Source organism: Eschrichtius robustus, chromosome 6 (assembly GCF_028021215.1).
Source record: "Eschrichtius robustus isolate mEscRob2 chromosome 6, mEscRob2.pri, whole genome shotgun sequence".
In the NCBI taxonomy this organism is placed as follows: domain Eukaryota; kingdom Metazoa; phylum Chordata; class Mammalia; order Artiodactyla; family Eschrichtiidae; genus Eschrichtius; species Eschrichtius robustus.
Genome location: NC_090829.1, coordinates 117,477,409 through 117,495,408, shown reverse-complemented (window position 1 = coordinate 117,495,408; position 18,000 = coordinate 117,477,409). Strand labels below are relative to the sequence as shown.

General features: G+C 36.0%; 1 protein-coding gene across 1 annotated transcript in view; it reads left to right on the top strand.

The window, feature by feature from the left end:
• LIPI (lipase I) overlaps window positions 1–16,395 on the top strand; it is a 72,675-nt gene extending 56,280 nt beyond the window's left edge. The window contains exon 10 of the mRNA XM_068545713.1: window positions 16,308–16,395. Coding sequence (XP_068401814.1) covers window positions 16,308–16,395 — 88 coding nt within the window. The remainder of the gene's footprint in view (window positions 1–16,307) is intronic.
• The last annotated feature ends 1,605 nt before the right edge of the window (window positions 16,396–18,000 follow it).

Here is an 18,000-nt window from a genome sequence, read left to right as displayed (position 1 = left end):
TGGGCTCAGCGTAGACATCTTTTTCTGTCACACTCCACATCCAATCATAAAAACTTTTGACCCTACCTTCTAAACATATCCAGTATTCAACCACAGTCTCAATAAAAGCCAAAGCCCTCACAATGGTTTACAAATCCCACCTGACTCGGGGGCTACACCTCCACTATCCCATACCTCCTTGACCTCAGCTCTTCCTTCACTGAACTGGCTCTTTAGCTCCAGCATTGCAGGCCTCCTTGCTGCTCCTTGAACATACCAGGCAGGATCTTTCTTAGAACCTTTGCACTGGCTGTTTCCTCTGCCTGAAAATTTCCTTCCCTAGAAGGCTAACTTTCTCTTCAAGATTTTGCTCAGATGTCATTTTTTCAATATAGCAATCCTACCACTCCTGATCTCCCTGACCTTGCTCAAGTTTTGTTTTTCCTCATAGGACTTATAGGTAGTATACTACATACTTATTTGTTATGTTTGTTGTTTATTGGTTGTCTCTCCCCATGTAGAATTTAAGTTCCTTGAGGACATTGATTTTATCCATTTTTTTCACACAAGTACTTCAACTGTGCCTGGTACAAAATAGACACTAAGTGAATAGTTGAATGAAGAACCACAGAAATAAATAAATTGACAAAGAGCAGTTTAAAAAATTAAAGGAATAAATGGCTAATAGTCATATTTTAAAAATTGTAACCCCAATAGTATTCAAATAAATTAAAATTAAGGCAATGAGATATATCTCTTCCCAAATTGGAAAAAGAAAAAATCTGTTGTTGCTGAAGTTATACAGAAATTTCCACTGTGTTTCACTGCTGGTAGGTGTGTAAACTTATAAGCACATTCTGGAAAGAATTTAGCAAAATATGTCAAGAATCCTCAAATGTTAATACTTCTAGCCTGTTATTTCTTCTTCTAGAACTTACACTTCAGAGACTAGGTAGCATAGGGTAATGTTCAGAGTGCCTGAGTCTTCACTTTAGTTCAGTTCCTTGGTAATTCTGTGACCTTGTCAAATTGATTAATCCTTCTGTGTCTCAGTTTTTTAATCTGTAAAATGAGCGTAGTGATAATCAACTTCACTACTAAGGTTAAATACTGTAACATTTATAAAGGATATAAAATATTGTCTGACATAGAATAAGGGTTACACAAATGTTTGTGAAATAGATACAATATCAGAAATGCACATAAATATTTGTATAGAAGAGAACTCTTTTCACAGTCTGATTTATAATGCTGAAAATTAGAAATAAATTAACTGCTCAACAATGAGGCACTTGATAAATTTATTATGGAATATCCACAATATGAAATGTTAGGCAATCATTAAAATGGCAAAATTACCATAACATAATGGTTAATGACTCATTTTTAATATAACAAAAATATATGTATGCCATAATTGGAAAAAACTTAATGAAATTATTTTCTCTTATAAAGGGATCTTGATAAATGTATACGATACTAAGTGAAGGACTTTCTTAAGAAGTTGTAATTTGCTGTATACTTTAACAATTATTGCTCTTCTTGATTACTATGTAGAAAAATTAGCATATAGTAAAAACTGTAGTGTTTACAAAAAGTGAAATTGTTGAATATTTTAATATTTAAACAAGAAATTGTTTTTGGATTTTGAAGTTGATGATGTGATTTTAAAATTATTTCCATATCTACCTCTTGAATTTTTAAAAATTATAGACTCCTTAAAAACAAAGAGGCAAATAATAGTTTGTGGTAGTTATTAGAATTGAGATCTTTGGTTCCTCCAAAAAATCACTGAGGATTTTATATTTTATCTTCAATAAGTAGTTATCTGATTTATAGCTCAAAAAAGAATAGATAGTGACTTCCCTGGTGGCGCAGTGGTTAAGAATCCGCCTGCCAATGCAGGGGACATAGGTTCAATCCTTGGTCCAGGAAGATCCCACATGCCGTGGAGCAACTAAGCCCGTGCACCACAACTACTGAGCCTGTGCTCTACAGCCCACGAACCACAACTACTGAGCCCACGTGCCACAACTACTGAAGCCCACATGCCTACAGCCCATGATCCGCAACAAGAGAAGCCACCGCAGTGAGAAGCCCGCACACTGCAATGAAGAGTAGCCCCCCCATTGCTGCAACTAGAGAAAGCCTGCGCACAGCAACAAAGATGCAACGCAGCCAAAAAAATAAATAAAAATAAATTAATTAATAAAAAAAATAGATAGATTAAATATTGCCATTTGGGTTTTCTTCATTGTATGCCAGTTTAGAAATAGATATCAGTAATCATCAGAGGAATGTAATTCAAAACCACTTCACACCTATTAGAATGGCTATCATCAAAGAGACAAGAGATAAGTGTTGGCTAGGATGTGGAGGAAAGGAAACCCTTGTGAACCGTTGGTAGGAATGTAAATTGTTGCAGCCACTATGGAAGACAGTATGGAGGTTCCTCAAAAAATTGAAAACAGAACTACCATATGATTCAGCAACTCTACGTTCTGGGTATATATCCAAAGGAAATGAGAACAGGATATTGAAGATTGAAGAGATACCTGTACTCCCATATTTATTGCAGCATTATTCACAATAGCCAGGATATGGAAACCACCTAAGTATCCATCAAAGGATGAATGGATCAAGAAGATGTGGAGGAGCTTCAAGATGGCGGAAGAGTAAGACGTGGAGATCACCTTCCTCCCCACAAATACATCAGAAATACATCTACATGTGGAACAACCCCTACAGAACACCGACTGAACGCTGGCAGAAGACCTCAGACTTCCCAAAAGGCAAGAAATTCCCCACGTACTTGGGTAGGGAAAAAGAAAAAAGAAATAACAGAGACAAAAGAATAGGGACGGGACCTGCACCAGTGGGAGGGAGCTGTGAAGGAGGAAAGGTTTCCACACACTAGGAGCCCCTTCACAGGCGGAGACTGCGGGTGGCGGAGGGGGGAAGCTTCGGAGCCACGGAGGAGAGCGCAGCAACAGGGGTGCGGAGGGCAGAGCGGAGAGACTCCCGCACAGAGGCTCGGCGCCGAGCAGCACTCACCAACCCGAGAGGCTTGTCTGCTCAGCCGCTGGGGTGGGCGGGGCCTGGGAGCTGAGGCTCGGGCTTTGGTCAGATCACAGGGAGAGGACTGGGGTTGGCAGCGTGAACACAGCCTGAAGGGGCTAGTGCGCCACAGCTGGCCAGGAGGGAGTCTGGGAAAAGGTCTGGATCTGCCGAAGAGGCAAGAGACTTTTTCTTGCCTCTTTGTTTCGCGGGGCGCAAGGAGAGGGGATTCAGAGCGCCGCCTAAAAGAACTCCAGAGACAGGCGTGAGCCGCGGCTATCAGCGCGGACCCCAGAGACGGGCATGAGACGCTAAGGCTGCTGCTGCCGCCACCAAGAAGCCTGTGTGTGAGCACAGGTCACTCTCCACACTGCCCCTCCCGGAGACTGTGCAGCCCGCCACTGCCAGGGTCCCGTGATCCAGGGACAACTTCCCCGGGAGAACGCACTGCGCGCCTCAGGCTGCTGCAACATCACGCCACCCTCTGCCGCAGGCTCGCCCCGCACCCGTACCCCTCCCTCCCCCCAACCTGAGTGAGCCAGAGCCCCCTAATCAGCTGCTCCTTCAATCCCATCCTGTCTGAGTGAAGAACAGACGCCCTCAGGTGACCTACATGCAGAGGCGGGGCCAAATCCAAAGCTGAACCCTGGGAGCTGTACGAACAAAGAAGAGAAAGGGAAATCTCTCCCCGCAGCCTCAGAAGCAGCAGATTAAATCTCCACAATCAACTTGATGTACCCTGCATCTGTGGAATACCTGAATAGACAACGAATCATCCCAAATTGAGGCGGTGAACTTTGGGAGCAACGATATATATATATATATTTCTTTTTTCTCCTTTTGTGAGTGTGTATGTGTATGCTTCTGTGTGTGATTTTGTCTGAATAGCTTTGCTTTTACCATTTGTCCTAGGGTTCTGTCTGTCCGTTTTGTTTTTTTTTTTTAAGTATAATTTTTAGCGCTGGTTATCATTGGTGGATTTGTTTTTTGCTTTGGTTGCTCTCTTCTTTCTTTTTTTAAATTACTTTTTAAATTTTTTTTATTTTTAATAATTATTTTTTATTACAATAACTTTATTTTATTTTTTTATATTTTTCTTACTTTCTTTTTTTTCTCCCTTTTATTCTGAGCCACGTGGATGACAGGGTCTTGGTGCTCTGGCCAGGCATCAGGCCTGTGCTTCTGAGGTGGGAGAGCTGAGTTCAGGACATTGGTCCACCACAGACCTCCCTTCTCCACATAATATCAAATGGTGAAAATCTCCCAGAGATCTCCATCTCAACGCCAAGACCGAGCTCCACTCAACGACCAGCAAGCTGCAGTCCTGGACACCCTATGCCAAACAACTAGCAAGACAGGAATACAACCCCACCCATTAGCAGAGAGGCAGACTAAAATCATAATAAGGTCACAGACACCCCAAAACACACCACCGGACACGGTCCTGCCCACCAGAAAGCCAAGATGCAAATTGAAGGAGAAAAACCATATAATCATCTCAATAGACGCAGAAAAAGCTTTTGACAAAATTCAACACCCATTTATGATAAAAACCCTCCAGAAAGTAGGCATAGAGGGAACTTATCTCAACATAATAAAGGCCATATATGACAAACCCATAGACAACATCGTCCTCAATGGTGAAAAACTGAAACCATTTCCACTGAGATCAGGAACAAGACAAGGTTGCCCACTCTCACCACTATTATTCAGCATTGTTTTGGAAGTTTTAGCCAGCAATCAGAGAAGAAAAAGAAATAACAGGAATCCAAATCGTAAAAGAAGAAGTAAAGCCGTCATTCTTTGCAGATGACATGATACTATACATAGAGAATCCTAAAGATGCTCCCAGAAAACTACTAGAGCTAATCAATGAATTTGGTAAAGTAGCAGGATACAAAATTAATGCACAGAAATCTCTGCATTCCTATACACTAATGATGAAAAATCTGAAAGTGAAATTAAGGAAACACTCCCATTTACCATTGCAACAAAAAGAATAAAATACCTAGAAATAAACCTATCTAAGGAGACAAAAGACCTATATGCAGAAAACTATAAGACACTGATGAAAGAAATTAAAGATGATACAAATAGATGGAGAGATATACAGTGTTCTTGGATTGGAAGAATCAACACTGTGAAAATGACTATACTACCCAAAGCAATCTACAGATTCAATGCAATCCCTATCAAACTACCAATGGCATTTTTCACAGAACTAGTACAAAAAATTTCACAATTTGTATGGAAACAGAAAAGACCCCGAATAGCCAAAGCAGTCTTGAGAAAGAGAAACAGAGCTGGAGGAATCAGGCTCCCTGACTTCAGACTATACTACACAGTTACAGTAATGAAGACAGTATGGTACTGGCACAGAAACAGAAATATAGATCAATGGAACAGGATAGAAAGCCCAGAGATAAACCCACGCACATACGGTCACCTTATTTTTGATAAAGAAGGCAAGAATATACAATGGAGAAAAGAGAGCATCTTCAATAAGGTGTGCTGCGAAAACTGGACAGCTACATGTGAAAGAATGAAATTAGAACACTCCCTAACACCATATACAAAAATAAACTCAAAATGGATTAAAGATCTAAATGTAAGGCCAGACACTATAAAACTCTTAGAGGAAAACATAGGCAGAATGCTCTATGACATAAATCACAGCAAGATCCTTTTTGACCCACCTCCTAGAGAAATGAAATAAAAACAAAAATAAACAAATGGGACCTAATGAAACTTAAAAGCTTTTGCACAGCAAAGGAAACCATAAACAAGATGGAAAGACTACCCTCAGAATGGGAGAAAATATTTGCAAATGAAGCAACTGACAAAGGATTCATCTCCAAAATTTACAAGCAGCTCATGCAGCTCAATATCAAAAAAACAACCCAATCCCAAAATGGGCAGAAGACCTAAACTTCTCCAAAGACATTTCTCCAAAGAAGATATACAGATTGCCAACAAACACATGAAGGAATGTTCAACATCATTAATCATTAGGGAAATGCAAATCAAAACTACAATGAGATATCATCTCACACCAGTCAGAATGGCCATCATCAAAAAATCTACAAGCAATAAATGCTGGAGAGGGTGTGGAGAAAAGGGAACCCTCTTGCACTGTTGGTGGGAATGTAAATTGATACAGCCACTATGGAGAACAGTATGGAGGTTCCTTAAAACTAAAAATAGAACTACCATACGACCCAGCAATCCCACTACTGGGCATATATCCTGAGAAAACCATAATTCAAAAAGAGTCATGTACCACAATGTTCATTGCAGCTCTATTTACAATAGCCAGGACATGGAAGCAACCTAAGTGGCCATCACGAGATGAATGGATAAAGAAGATGTGGCACATATATACAGTGGAATACTCAGCCATAAAAAGAAACGAAATTGACTTATTTGTAGTGAGGTGGATGGACCTAGAGTCTGTCATACAGAGTGAAGTAAGTCAGAAAGAGAAAAACAAATACCGTATGCTAACTATATATGGAATCTAAAAAAAAAAAAAAAGAAAAAATAGTTCTGAATATCCTAGGGGTAGGACAGGAATAAAGACGCAGATGTAGAGAATGGACTTGAGGACACGGGGAGGAGGATGGGTAAGCTGGGACGAAGTGAGAGAGTGGCATGGATATATATACACTACCAAATGTAAAACTGATAGCTAGTGGGAAGCAGCTGCATAGCACAGGAAGATCAGCTTGGTGCTTTGTGACCACCTAGAGTGGTGGGATAGGGAGGGTGGGAGGGAGGGAGTCACAAGAGGGAAGAGATATGGGGATATATGTATATGTATAGCTGATTCACTTTGTTATAAAGCAGAAACTAACAACACCATGGTAAAGCAATTATACTCCAATAAACATGTTAAAAAAAAAAAGATGTGAAAGGGGTGTTAAAAAAAAAAAAAGATGTGGAAGGGGTGTGTGTGTGTGTGTGTGTGTGTATGTGTGTGTGTGTGATGGAATACTATTCAGCCACAGGGAAGAAGACATCCAGCAGTTTGTGACAACATGGATGAATCTTGGGCACACTATGCTAAGTGATATAAGTCAGACAGAGAAAGAGAAATACTGTATGATATCACATGTGGAAGCTAAAAAAGCTGAACTTATAGACCCAGAGACTAGAATGGTGGTTAACTAGAGCTTGGGAGGAGGAGGAAAAGAGATGTTGGTCAAAGAGTACAAGCTTCCGGTTATAAGATGAATAAGTTCTGGGGAACTAATGTACAGCAGAGTGATTATAGTTAACAGATATTGTATTATATACTTGAAAGTTGCTAATATAGTAGATGTTAAATGTTCTCACCACAAACTAAATGGTAATTATGTGATGTGATGTGATGTGATGTGATGCATGTGTTAGCTAACACTATGATGGTAATAGGTACTATGATAGGTAACTATCATACCTACCTGATTCCAAGTTCACACCCCTCAGGGAAAAAAAAAAGTTTTAAGGTCCCACTGCATCTCACTGATTTTGATTGGGCAAGTACCTATCTTTGAACGTCACACTGTGCTTGGGGAATTATATTCTTCTGATCGGCCAGGGAAATAAGTTCTTTCAGTGTTTTATGCTTAACTCTGAGACAAGATGGGATCAAGTTCATCCAAAGTTTATAGATTGAGAGTGGGGTAAAGAATGATGATGGTAATATTACCCGAAAGGGATAGATGCTTGGTGGCAAAAAGAACAGACCACTACAGAGAGACTGAAAATATTTTGATAAGTCAGCAAAACATTAATTAAACGTTGACTGTCTGGCTTGTAATATATCTTACTAAAGTTAAATATTGATTTAACTAAAAAATATAATTCTGACTGGCTGACACAATTAACTTGTGAATGAAAGCAATAAATGAATAGCTAAGCTAGAGCACTCAAATTCAGATCTTTCAGGGTCTGGATACTTCAAACAATTCGGGGGTAAGTTAGGTTTTTTAAATAGGTATGTTTATAGTTCTGCATGACTATAATGTAATATTTTGACTGACAAGACAATGTGAGATTAAACATTGAAGTAACTCCTCAAATAATTTACTGCAGTATCATGAGGGTTTATGTATAAATTTAGACGTTTGTCCTTTTTCAAATTAATTAAACATTTAAATCTATAATTCTGTAGCTTTGGCCTCTATGCATTACTTACTTCATGGTAACTTCTCTTGTTAATTTAGTATTTCATTTCATTAAATAGTTTCAAGATTCTTTTGAAAATATTATACATGAAGCTTAGATTTAATGAGGGTAAGTATTTGGTTAAGAACAGCCAAAGAACTGTCTTTAGAGAGTAACCTCAGAAAACCAATTTACAGTTATACTATTTGTGCTGAAGTCATTAACACTTCATTTTTTTTTTTAAACATCTTTATTGAAGTATAATTGCTTCACAATGGTGTGTTAGTTTCTGCTTTATAACAAAGTGAATCAGCTACAGATATACACACGTTCCCATATCTCCTCCCTCCCGCATCTACCTCCCTCCCTCCCACCCTCCCCATCCCACCCCGCCCCAGGGCGGTCACAAAGCACCGTGCTGATCTCCCTGTGCTATGCGGCTGCTTCATTTTCTGTCTTTTAAACTGCCCGGTTAAAAGACCAAGGGTACTTTGGGAGAATGTGGGGATTGGAACGCTAGAATTGTGAAGGGCGTTTAAAGGTAACAATTTTGGCAAAACTGTTTTACAATTTTACAAAGTTTGTTCACTCATTCTGAAGCCTGTCCTCCATCTTCACTATCCACAGCCCATTTTCTTGGGGGTCCTCAAATGGTGCTCTAGGTCTGTGTAATGCTGAGAGGTGATACAGATAAAGAACTCCAAACAATGTCAACAGTGTGAATAGCCACTGCGTGTTTCTATATGTAATGTAAACTATGCCTCATATAAGAATAAGGTTTTAGGATGACTGGAAATGATCTTCTTTTGTATACCATTAGAGTATTGAACAAAAAGGTTACTATACCTAAATATTTTTAGAAATTCAATATTTTATTTACCATATTTAGGGACAAGATACTTTATTCATATTCTACTTCTAAAATTATTTATCTTAGATTAAAATTTTGTTGCAGTTAAATAAATTTTTAAAAAATATTTGATAATTAAGATAAGTGATTATCTTTTTAATTTGCCTAAAGTTATGACATAATTTTAAATGGTAAGTGTATAATTGGACAATGTAAGCAAGAAATTTCAGGTTATAATCCTAAAAACTACAGCACATATATTTTCACTATGCTGTAAGATACAATTATAGTTATTATATAAATACCCAATAATTGACACAAATCTTAACAAAATTTGATTAAAAGTACATTACACAAATAAATATATAAATATAAATGCATTTTACAATCAACCCGTGTTCACAAAATAGTTGCTTTTCTTTCTATATTTGCCTTGCAATATGTTCCATATGTTTTCAGTGACATTATATATGTGAAGTATACATTCGGCTCATAGCAGATGCTCAGTTAGTAGCAATCCTTTCATTTCATTTTTATTCCCTTCTCTTGTTGGTCCCCAATTTAACTCTTCTTATACCTCCTTTTATCTACAAATACACAGCTCAAGCAATAGACTGGCCAAGCCCATAATTATATGAAAAATATCGGCCTGTTTTGCTGAAGTAATTCATCAATAAAATGCTTTATTCCCAATAATTCTGTGAAACTATGTCACATTCTCCAACCATAAAAACACCCCTACCTTTCTGTACAAGTTTCATTCATTAATACTTTGTAAACTTCTTATCCAAACTCTCTATTCACTTCTACCACACTTCCCACTCTTATAATGTAGTGATCAGAATCCTCACCCATCAGAGTTTTGGGGGATATAGGAAGACTCTCAGCAGAGTTAAGAACTTCAGAAAAAGAAATCTGGATTGATTGCAAATTTATCTCATAAAGTGGAATGTATCTTGTGAGTTATTTGCCCTAAACTCAATTTAACCTTCTCCTTTAGGGAACTAGTATATAAGAAGGAGGATTTTTAGATTTTTTTCCAAGATGCATGTTTTGGATGATGCATGTGATTTAAGGAAACATTATTGTGTACAAAGGATTAATGACTTCTTTGAAGATTTAGGCATTAAAAGGATATCCCAGAGAAGTTTGTTTTAATATTAGTGAACTGCTTTCAAGATGAATTATAGTGGTTAAATTTACTTAGCATCTACTACATCCCAAATGCTATTTTTACAATTTTTGCAACAACTCCATGAGTTAAGTATTTTCTTTGTTTTACTAGTAAGGGAACAGAAACTCAGAGGTTTTATAACATGTCTAAGGTTTCTCAGCTGAGAAGTGCCTTCACAATGACTCGAAGCCAAAATTTCTTGGCTTTTTTCATTTGTTGTTTTCTTTGCTTTTAGTTGCTGCTCTTTTTATAGGAATAAACAGTTTTTCACTAATTAATATAGTCAATTATTCCCACTGTGGAACATTTGGAAAATTTAATTCATATATAATCCTACAACTAAGAGATAACACTGTTAATATTTTGTCATACTTATAATCACACATGCTATAGTTGAATCATGAATTTAATTATTTACATTGAATTATAAGCAGGCTTTTTGTGTAGAATCGTGCAGCTTATTCACTGCAATAATAGCTTCAAGGGTCACTGTTCACATAGATAATAATGTGACCACATTGGACTTGGAGCTGTGCAACATCATGTAGCTGGTTATAAGCAATTTTTCTCTTTTTAACTGTAAGTTAATGACTCAATATATTTCATCTTTTATAGAATATTCAACTTAGATTTTCCTTTATGTTGAATACTTTTCCCCCAAGTTTTGTTTTTCATAAACACTATCCATGCATAGACAACTATCTGCACTTTAAACAAGTGCCTTTTTTATATTCATAGAAAGAACATTTTCAAATCTTTTACCTCACCACATGATGTTCACACCTTAACACAGAATGTCAGTGACCCTACCGACAGTCATAGGTTGCTCCATTTATTTCTTTTTCAAGTCACTTGTAAGAGGAAAAGAAAGTGTAAAGGCAGACAGGTATGTCCACTATTATATTTGATTCACTGTCTCCTTAATCGTGTTTTACACAGACAAATGTTATATACAACCCCTTCATTGGTTAAGTAAGAAATGCGGTAAAGTCATTGGGATATGCCACAGAGAAAAAAATAAGCATGCGTGTCATTTTAATTTTTATGTAAAATCTAAACAGTGGATAGACTATGAAAATTGACTAAATTTACAAAATTTAGATGCAATTACTTCTACTCAGGGGGAAGAAAAAACCTAAAATATATTTTGTGGGTGGTTGACAAAACTCTTAACATTCCCTGTTGGCTTTGGATGCTAACAGATGCTTGGATGAAATGTGTGCTTTAAGTTTAATTACCTAGATAATTGCAGCAACCATTTAGCTGCTTTTCCCATTTAGATCTGTCCATACAGATAATGTGCAATCAATGAGAATTAGCACTGCCAAATCATTGGGAATGCGAGTTATAAAAATATGATGCCTTATGGTCCAGACTAAACTGTGTATCTACTCAATCAGTAATTAGCTCTCTGTAACAAACTATGATAGAGACTACACCAACAACATAGTCCTTCTGAGCTTTTCCAGCGGACTAGGCTTTCAAACTTAGGGACTGAGAGGGATATTCAAGTGGAGGTACCCAGATGACGGCCTGAGAAAAGCTGAACTAAATCTACTTTTAAAAACTTCACTTAATAAGTAAAATGTACTCTTTTTGGTATACAGTTCTATGAGTTTTAATAAGTGCATAGAGTCATATAACCACCACCACAATTAAGATACAGAACATTTCCATCAATCATAAAAACTGCCTTGTGCTGCCCCTTTATTTTCAACCCCCCATGCCCACTCTCTGACAACCTCTGCACCTAGATTTGCCCTTTCCAGAACATTATATAAATGGAATCATATAGTATGTCGCCCTATAAGTATGGCTTCTTTCACTTAGCTTCAGACATTTAAAATTCATCCATGTTGTTGCCTATATCAGTGGAATGTTATTGATGAATAGTATTTTATTGTATGGCTATACCACAGTTCCTTTATCCATTCACCAGTTGGAGGAAATATAATTTGTTCATAATTTTTGATATCTGTCCATGACCAAAGCCAACATAAATATTTGCCTGCAGGTTTTGATGTGAACATAAGTTTTCATTTGTCTTAGATAAACACCTAGAAGAGAGATTGTGGGGTCATATTGTGAGTGTATGTTTAACTTTATAAGAAACTGCCAGACTTTTCCAAGGTGACTGTACATTTTGTATTCCCACTGGCACTTACCAGAGTTCTACTGCTCTCTTACACCAAAAACTGCACCTTCAACTGTTTTTTTTGTTGTTTGTTTTTTATTTTTGCTATTCTAATACTTGTGTAGAGGTAGTTCACTGTGTTTTTAATTTGCATGTCTCAAATGACAAATGATGTTGATGACCTCTGCCATTTAATTGAGGGTATCTGCATCTTTAAATTTAATGTAATTGTAGATATATTTGGGTTTAAATCTATCATCTTGCTATTTTGTTTTCTGTTTGTCCCATCTGTTCTTTGTTCCCAATTTCTCATTGTCTGCCTTCTTTTGGTAAATTGAGGAGTCTTATTATTACATTTGATCTTCTTTGTGGGTTTATTATCTATAACTGTTTGATTACTTTAGTGCTTTCTTTGGGGTTTATATTATAATCTTTATTTTATCACAATGTACCTTCAAGTGAATTTTACTACTTTACATATAACATGAGAGCCTTACAGTAGTATACTTCCATTTCTCTCTTGTGCTGTTGTTGGCATACATTTTAATTATACATATGCTAAGATCTCTATAATACAGTGCATCACTTTTCTTCAAAGAGATAACGTCTATTAAAGATACATAAATCATGAGGAAAAGTCTTATATATTTTTTCCATATCGTTACCATTTCTGGTGCACTTCTAACCCTTATGTAGATGCGTATTTCCATCTGGTATAATTTACCTTATAACAAAAGGAGTTCCTTTAAGATTTTTTTGTAGGATCTGATGGTTGTGAATTCTTTCAACTTTTGTGTGTCTGAAAAAGTCTTTATGATGTCTTTATTTTGAAAGATAAATTCTCTGGGTATAGAATTCTAGTTTGACGGTTGTTGTTGTTGTTTTACTTTCAGTACGTTAAGAATGTTGCTGTACAGTCTTAGACCATGCATTGATCTTAATGAGAAATATATTACTATCCTTCCTTTGTTCCTATGAGGAAAATAAGCCTCTTTTCTCTGGCTGGTTTTAAGATTTTCTCCTTATCACTGATTTTAAGCAGTTTGATTTGATGTGGCTTTTTGGAATTTTTTTTCATATCTCTTGTGTTTAGTGTTTGTTGACCTTATTGGATCCATGGGTTTATGGATTTCATCAGATTTTATCTAAATTTTTAACTTCTTTTGAAATATCTTTTTCTATGCCCCTACTCTCTCCTCTCCCTTTGGGGACTCTCATTTCAAGTTTATTAGGCTGCTTGAAGTTGTCCCACAGTTCACTGATACTCTGTGAAGTTTCAAATTTCATTTACTCCCTACATTTCGTTTTGAATAGTTTCTGGTGCTGTGTCTTCAAGTTCACTATTCTTTTCTTCTGCAATGTCTAAGTTGATATTTATCCTATCCAGGGTATTTTTCAACTCAGATATTATAGTTTTCACCTATGGAAGTTTGATTTGACTCTCTTAATATCTCTTGTGTCTCTACCTAGCTATTTGAACATATGAAATACAGTTATAATAACTCTTTGAATATCTTTGTCTGCTGATTCTCACATCTATGCTAGTTCTCGGGTGGTTTCAATTGGTTGACCCTCATATGGATCCATTTTCCTGCTTCTTTGCATGCTTGGTAATTCTTGATTAGACACCATTGTGTATTTTATCATGTTAGGTGCTCCATATTTTTGTATTCTTATAAATATTCTTCAGGTTTATTCTCAAGATGCTGTTAAGTTACTTTTAAACAGGTTGATTCTTTCAGGTCCTGCCTTCAAGGTGTTTTAGGCAGGACTGGAGTAGTGCTAAGTTTAGGGTTAATTACCCCCACTACTGAGGCAAGACCATTCTATTCTTTTTACCTGATCATCTGGCAGGTAGGAACAGACACCTTTGTTAGTGCTGGGAACCTTATCCTAAGTAAGTTTTAAAAAGAATACTAGATGCATAGATGTGGTGATATGTTGTACAAAAGCCCTAGGGAGCTTTTTCAAATAAAGAAGCATGTCTGTTCCCTGTAATTTGGTAGAATATATATGGATTAAAATTAAAAGCTAATTATATTTGAATTTTAGAGAGATCTTTTAACCCTTGGATTTCTTCTATTATTTTTTATTAAAGTTTATACTTTATCAATGTACTGTGCTCATTTCTGCTAATTTGTGGTAAACAAAGCATTAGAAATGCAATATTCAGTGCTCTTTTTTTAAATTAAAAAAATCCACCGAATAGTCTTCTTCCTATGATAGTTCAACATATATCACATAGTTTTTTCTAAATTATAGAGTTTAAAAATTTTGATTCGGGGAGAAGGAACTATTAATAAAGATAGGATAAATGATCTCAAAATCAGAGTCCTGGCAGCAGAACTAGATAGGCTTTTCACAATGTAAAAACAAAGAAAATTAATTTTTCTCATATGTTTTGGTAAAATTTAACTTTGGTAGGCATAATGAACCTGACTAAACTGTTTTGTAATGTTTGCAGAGGCTTTGTAAAGTGTGGAATATTTAATTAAAATATATATTTACTATATTGAACATATTTCAATGGTAACAGGGTTATGAGCTTTTATTTTTTTATAGAAAATAAATAAGAGCACACTTGCCATAATATTGTATTATGAATATGTGAATAGAACAATTACTTAATGACTGAGGTAATTTATTAATAAGTCTAATAACACCCTTGTCCTACGATGACAACTTAAAAATTAGGTGGATCAGGGATATCCAGAACATTGAAGGCTCACTCATTGAATAAAGGCTGTAGCAGGCTAGATTAGAAATTGACATAAGTATATATGTATTTGTTAGGGGAAGTGGTAAAGTCATTCTTCCACTTATTTCTTAATAATGGAGAAAGGATTATATCTGATTTTTCGATTATGTTCTGAACTCTGACAATCTAACAAAAAGCTACTTTTGCTAATATCTAAGAATCAGAATCTTATCAAATTGAGGTACTGTCATTTCATATTTACTTCTACACTATTAAAATTAAAATTCCTAGATGCATTTATTATTTCAAGTGGAAAATATTGTAGTATTCTATATCAGCTTTTAGAATTAAAGATGAATATGTTCATATTTTATTACTTTTCAAATATTAGCAGATATAGGAAATTGATTTAAAATGGAAGAATTTAACCTAACAATACTGTTGATATTTTTAAAACATGTTCAATGATGTCTTAATCAAGCTAGAAGGAGACAGAGAGCAATATATCTCTTGAACTAGAGCAGTGCATATGTCAAATAAAGGCGAACTACCAGCACCTGTGCAGCTGAATTGCTCCCTTTTCCTAGACTAAGTTAGTATGGCTGATACAGGAAATTTCCATTTATTACACCATTTTTTTCCTTTAGCTCCTTTCCTGAATTTTGACCAATCTTTGCTTATTCTAGTTGATTGCTTTTTTGAAGTTTTCAAGACATTAACAGGAAGATAAATTACGAGACAAGATGCCTGATTCACCACAGTGACGTGACTTCTCAGAAACCTTCAAATACTAAATACACAATTTCTCCAAGATATAGAATACTTTAAATGTTATTATTTCCATTTTAGCAGGTGGCAGAGGATTGATTAAAACATTTGGCAAAATTGTCTGTGCAATTCAGCCCAACTCTTCCATGGTGGCTATCACGGTAGAAGAAGTGGCCCAGCCACTAAGAGTTGAGTTCAGTTTTCAGCTATTTCAGTATCCAAAAATACTTCCCATTCAATGTTAAGTACTCCAGTGAAGCAGCAAGGAGAGAAGATGTTGAAGCACAGAGAATTTTTTCTTTCTCACAAATACTGTGTCTATTCATCCCTATGTAGACAAATGAGATGGAGTAGAAATGATCCCAGAGGTTTATTTCAACTCCCTGCATTTAGAGAACTAGTTAGTTACAGGCATAGGGTATTACAATATTTATGAGAAGAAAATAAATTTGCTGTTTTACTAATAGTTATTTTTTCTCTCTCTTTTTCTCTTTCACAGACCACCACTATGCACTTATAATTTTGTACTTAAAGAAAGTGAGGAAATATTTCTCAGTCCAAATACGTGCGCACCAAATGAAATATAAAATGCCTTCTTCTATCAAATATAACAACTTGTTTGTGAATTAAAGAACTTGTAAATGGAAACAACGCAATTAGTATTTCTTTCAGAATGCATTGTTCAATCTGAAATTCAGATATTTCTACTTCTTGAATAAATTTTTAAGAATCAAAAATATAGAATATTTTAAAATGCATATGCTAAAGCATTCTGAATATATTTTAAAAGCTATTTATTTCTGTTTACCTTAATCAAATGTTTCTCATTGAATGTTTCCCTTAATTACTTAGTATTAATAGATAATATGTCTTTAGAAAAAGAGAGAAGCTTATTGCTTCAACACTGTCTAAATAGTATCATTCTCCACTCAGAATGCAGTAATAAATGAATTTTTAAAAAATCTGTAAATTTATCATTTTGAGAATTCACTTGGATTAATGTAAATCTTGTAACCATAAATACACCTGTTTAGTGAGCTATTTGGCATTTTGTAATGCTTTGTAAATAAAGGCTTTGTTTCTGTGGAGGACAATAATCTATGGGCCTGAAATCCTTAATGTCAGATCTGGGGTCTGCCATTTACTAATGGTGTGATCTTGAGTAACAAAATGTACCTCACCATGTTGCAGTTACCTAAGAATTTTTGTGAAGATTGATTCAACACTTTGACTAGTGTCTGCCCAGAGTGATAATAATAATAAAAATAATAACAGCTAACGCTTACATACATCACTGTATTCTTGGCATAGTTTGATACTTTATATACATCAATTCATTTAATCCCTACAAAAGCCCTATGAGATTGGCCTTGTTATCTCTACTGATGAAGAAATAGAGGCAAAGAAATGTTAACTAATTTACCCAGGATTGGGTAGTTGTGTCCTTATACGATTATGGCCCACTCTAATGGACTCATTTTAATTTAATCACCTCTTTAAAGACCCTGTCTCTAAATATATTCACATTCTGAGGTACTGGGAGTTAGGGATTTAGCATATGAATTTTGGGGGGAAAAAGTTCATCTCATAATACCTTCTATCACTCATTAGCTCCACAATGATGACCTTTGTATAATGACATTTGAAGGTGAATTGGGACCATTATTGGTGCCTACCTGGAAAACACTGATATGTAAGACCCTTGATGTATATTATATGTGTGTTCCAGGCAGAAACAAGTAGAAGGCTCTTCACATTTTGCTTAGGGATTTAAGCAGTGCTGCCTGCACCTCTACTGTCTGTCAGTCCTTCTTGAAAATAGCTCCTTCAGTTTCTGCCTCAGCCCTTCACTCTACAGGCCTCTGACTCCAAGCAATAGATACCTTCTCTCTCCTCTCTGTCACTTAGGCATTTGCTCACAAACTTCCCACATTCTTAAACAAAACCAGGAACGCTTATGTAATTTCACTTTTCCAATCCCCCTCAAGTAGTTTGTCAGATATCCCCAGAAATTTTGAATCTCAGTTTGTGACATTTAAAATTAAATAAAATGCATTAGAGATATGTCCCTAGGGGCAGAAATCCTGCTCCAGTATTTGTGACTGCTTAGGGCCTCTGGGTAGCAGAGAAATAGTACCCGACTTGTCCCACAGCATATTAAATTAGGGCCCCGTAACCATCATAAGAAAACT